The 5,000-nt window shown below is 41.2% G+C and overlaps 1 protein-coding gene across 4 annotated transcripts in view; it reads right to left on the bottom strand.

Moving 5' to 3' along the window:
- Nucleotides 1–5,000, bottom strand: part of pik3r5 (phosphoinositide-3-kinase, regulatory subunit 5) — a 34,932-nt gene that overhangs the window by 19,541 nt on the left and 10,391 nt on the right. For 3 of the 4 annotated variants that reach the window (XM_058403397.1, XM_058403396.1, XM_058403395.1), the window contains exon 2: nt 901–1,011. In XM_058403397.1, coding sequence (XP_058259380.1) covers nt 901–1,000 — 100 coding nt within the window. In that variant the 5' untranslated portion in view covers nt 1,001–1,011. Of the gene's footprint in view, nt 1–900; nt 1,012–1,606; nt 1,815–5,000 lie in introns of those variants that run through there. The other variant, XM_058403398.1, reaches the window with a different exon arrangement.

Below are 5,000 nucleotides of genomic sequence, written 5' to 3'. Positions count from 1 at the left end.
CTAGTTTAAAGTGGGCAGGTTAGCGTTAAACCAGTTCGCTACATTTCCAGTGAAACTAGTACACATCATTAATGCTGCACTAGTGAACTTCAACACCAACTAGTACACTTCAAATACGACTACACACTAGTAAAACTAACACCAGTACAACTATTACACACTTCTACCCGAGTTAGCGCTAGCACCTGTAACGTCAGCGTTAGTGTTAGTGTAACACTCCTCTGATTTAATTAGTCCCAACCTTAACTAGCACACTAGAACTCTAACTAGATCTCCTGGGTGTGTGTGTACTAAAACTGCACTGTAAACACACACTTCAGACAATGTTTGAACATTTAACAGTTTAGAACTCAGAAAATGTGTTATTCTAAATAGTAAACAAGATTGTTTTGGTGTGTGTGTGTATACACTCTGTAACCTCTCACCCATCAAGGAGCAGAGCCTCAACTTCCTCCATGAACCAACATGTCAAATTGTACACTTCCTCTGGTATATTTTCTTAGAACTCTATTCACACCCACACACACACACACACACACACACACAGTGCAGGAATGTGTACTACTGAGATGTTTATCCACAACAGTGACACCTCAGTTTTATACAAACTGCTTTTAGTCCATCATCTGGGACGTGTGTGTGTGTGTGTGTGTGTTTCTGCTTCAGTGTTGTACTGGTGGCTTTATACTTCCTGTATTTATCAGCAACATTAGCCTTAAAGCTCTAGTGCAAAACTAAGGAAAATAAGCCCCGCCCCTTTTTGGACGTCACTCACACTGCGTAATAAAGGCTGTGTCTTGTCTCTGAGAGACAGAGACAAGAAGAGACTGACACAGACTGATAGACAGACAGATATTTGGACACACAGACAGATAAACAGAGAGGAAGATGGTTACTCACTGCTCCAGGACTGAGAGAGGAACTCAGAGGATCGGAGACCGTCGAGGCAGCGATCCAAAGCGTGCTGGATCCGATCCTCTGTGCACGAGGTGTGCTGCATCTTCACACTTCCTGAAGACACACACACACACACACACACAATTACACTTATATGGACCGATATTACATCTTTAATAAGGTTATTATAGTGTGTTCTGATTGGCTGAGAACAATAGGGTGTGTTTTGATTGGCTGGGAGCAGTACAAAGTGTTCTGATTGGCTGAGAGCAGTACAACGTGTTCTGATTGGCTGAGAGCAGTACAGTGTGTTCTGATTGGCTGAGAGCAGTACAGTGTGTTCTGATTGGCTGAGAGCAGTACAGTGTGTTCTGATTGGCTGAGAGCAGGACAGTGTGTTTTGATTGGCTGAGAGCAGGACAGTGTGTTATATTTTTGCTTCTGTTATTGTTGATCTTCTAACAAAATTTATTCTTTCTTTAATTCTAGGTAACTGAACCTAAAAACGTCCAGCAAATCCAGAGAGAGAGAGAGAGACAGACAGACAGGAAGAGAGACAGGGAGAGAGACAGGGAGAGAGACAGGGAGAGAGGCTCATACTCTAGGAAGTAACACACCTGATCAGTTTTGCATGTTGGTTAATTACAGATGTTTAGGCAAATTATTTCACTTCCTAGAAACACACACACACACACACACACACACACACCTCTTCTGGGGAATTTCTGGGGACTCGAGTGCCTTTTCCCATGTGTTGATCTTCCTGGTAATAAATTGGCTAAGCAACAAGCTTCCACAGAAACTCATATGGAAATGATGAAGTCAGGTCAACACAAACTTTTACAACAACAACAACAACAACAGCAGCAGCACACACACTCTTCCTGTTCTCAGTGTTTATCAGTTTATTTGGTTGTGTACTGATCTTTCTATCTTTCCATAAACTCATGGCTATTATTATTCTGAACAAAGAAAAAATTGAATAAATAAGATAAGAAACACTTCACGTTAAAACACTGACATAATTTATCACAATTACAGAGTGATGAAACAACACTGAGTTATCTGAAAGCTGGATGAAGATTAAACTCAGCAGTCAGCACTAACACACACTGTTTCAGAGGTGTGTGTGTGTGTGTGTACATGATTATCAGGCCCATCAATCACACAGATATGTTTGTTGTGCTGCATTGGCACCCCCTAACCTGACCACCAGTGAAGAAGTGATGACCACAGCAGCTTTACTGGAGGGGTAAACACTTCCTGTTCATTGTTACACACTCCTACTCTCATGTTCATTTTGTAGATGTTCAGTTAGAGACTCTTCCTGTACATTGTGTCTTTTAAAAATCCTCAAAACTTGGTCATCAGTTTCTGACTGGCTGCTGGACAAACCTGTGGTTAGTGGAAGTGTTTGGGGACTACCTGTTTTTCTGCCACTTCCTTAGCCACTTATGTCACTGGACTGTTTTCATTTCAGTATTTTCCTGTGTATGTGTGTGTGTGACCCTGAAGCGGACAAGCTGAGACAATCACAGAGTTTGTTCAAAGGAAAATCCAACAAAAAGCCAGAATCAGGTTTCAGTCCAAATCAAGCAGACGGCAGAGACAGGTACGAGACGAGACGAGTCGAAACCCAGAGACGCCTGAAGGCCATAAACGTCCGGGTGTGTGAACGTCTTTGTGTGTTTATCGGCTGCCCTTTCGCTAAAGGGGATATCAGTGCTCAGATAGATTATAAAAACATCCCAGGATGATCACACTTCCTCTTTCATACTTGGCCCTGAAACACAAGACGGGCACGGAGGAGGGTTTTTTTTCTCTCAGATCAGGATTGTGCAATAAAAACTTCCCCTCCGACACCCTGAGGTCAGAAAAACATCTTCGGCTGAATTACGGCCGGAAAAGGCATCTTTAAAAAAGGAAAGTAGCTCAACATGAACAGAAAGGTTATCACTGGACTCTTGACATTCTGCCTTGACCACACCGGACACAGAGCTGAAATAAGAGGAGAAATTCCCCAGGACTGATATAAAAAAAAAACCCAGAGTGTGTGAGCGAGACACCAAGTTTAATCATACGGAGAAAGACCTAACACATAAAACTCTCCTAGGATGGAGATCTTACTCAAAATCATCAACACCATACTGCTGAGGATGTGAAGCTGATTATTTTCTTCTAACAGCACATCTCCAAGTGGTTTATTCCTCTCACACCTCAGCTACTTAACAACATCAGAGCTTTTAAAACTAAACACATCACACATTTTATCCTTTTATAGTTACGTTGAACATCTGCAAAATGATTTAGTTCCTGTTCTCACTTACAGAAAATGATTCATCGGGATATTTTTGATTAACATGAACAAAAAGGTTATTACTGGAATATGCTGTTTGGCACTTTCTCCTTCAAACCGCTAAACACCAGAAAACTCTTTACTCTGTGCTAATATAACACTGCGCTACAGTCAGAGCTGCTGTTAGACAGAATTAAACAACACTTGATCCACCAATCAGAGGCCAGAACTCTGAGATCAGAGATTATGTGATTTGGTGAAGTTTATTATAAGAAGTAAGTTTAAAATGTAAAAAACTCGCTCCAGAGAACTGTTTCCTCTGCAGCTCTCGCAGCTTTGGTTATTTGCTTAGGTTCCTGCCAACACTATGCTGATATTTTCTCCATATTTCACACTACAGCAAAGTTCTGTGCTTAAAATATCATCATCTTTCCCTAAAAGACACAGCATTTCAGAACGGTGTAAATCCCCTGTGGTGTACATGCAAAATGAGTCACGTTTAATCAGATAAGTTCCTTTCAGTGTGCTAGAAACACCAATAAACACACACACACACATACACACACACAGAGCAGCATTAGAGCATGTGGAGTAAAACCCCCACACACATCCTACTGAAATATGTCTCCTAAATATACTAAATATCACCAGGAACACTGACACTGAGGTAAAAGTGAATGAGTTTCCTTTAGTAGCTTAAATAAACACTGCAAGAACATTGGAGTGAAAAACATCTTAAACATTCAGTGTGAATGTTATCTGAAAAATTAAATTTTGAATTTGGAAAAATTGGTGAATTTGGTGTGAAAGTGTAAGAGTTTCATTTTTAAGCCGAACTAACACTTTAACTAACTAGCGGCTGTGCTAGCTGGCGATCGGCTCCGTCCTTTTGTTAAACAATTAATCAGTTAAACGAGTGTTTTTGTTAATTAGCCGACTCACTGGTTAGTACTAGCTACGGTCACCACTTCTTATTAGTTTCTATTACTTCTCATTTTCACATGGTGTGTGGTGGAGTGGTGAAAAAGCACAAGGTCCATGCTGTAATGTCCATCAACAACATCAGAAATCACACAAAACCCATTCTCACACACTCAAATATCCAATAACCATCAATCCCTCGTCATAATCCAGTCCATAACTCAGAATCTAATCCCGAGGCCCGGTCCGTTCACAGAGCAGAGTTTAGGAAGCCTTCATCTGTAGCACAAAGACGGCACGGAAACCAGAATCTGCACCAGACGATGTTATCACTGCAGACGGAAGCGAGCCGATACCCGGGTCAGTATCAGACCGAGACCAGGCCGAGACCAGACGAGGAGAAAAGGTGGGTCCGATATCGGGGGAAAAGAATGAATTTGGTCTGATCGTGTAACTAATGAAAAGACTGGAACTGGGTTTGGAAAATATTTCCATGTAAACTGACTCCACTGTTTTTGCTGAGATTGATTTTATTAGAATGAAACTTTGTGCTTTATTTTATTTATTTATTTATATATTATATTCCTATTCACACTGGAAGTGAAGTTTGTGTGAAAGCTGCAGTTTTGAGTAACTTGATTTTCTTTCTGTGGTTATATTTCAAGAGCTTGAAATAAAAAGAAAAAAACCCTCAAACTTTCATTATCCATCCATCCATCGTCTATACCCGCTTTATTCCTAATCAGGGTCACGGGGATCTGCTGGAGCCTATCCCAGCACACACTGGGTGAAAGGCAGGGGTTCACCCTGAACAGGTCACCAGTCCATCACAGGGCCACATATAGACAGACAACCACACACACTCACACTCACTCCTAGGAGCAAT

The sequence above is a fragment of the Hemibagrus wyckioides genome, linkage group LG11 (genome assembly GCF_019097595.1).
Source record: "Hemibagrus wyckioides isolate EC202008001 linkage group LG11, SWU_Hwy_1.0, whole genome shotgun sequence".
NCBI classification, from domain to species: Eukaryota; Metazoa; Chordata; class Actinopteri; order Siluriformes; family Bagridae; genus Hemibagrus; species Hemibagrus wyckioides.
The sequence above is the reverse complement of the archived record's forward strand: the minus strand, read 5'-3'. Positions and strand labels throughout refer to the sequence as shown.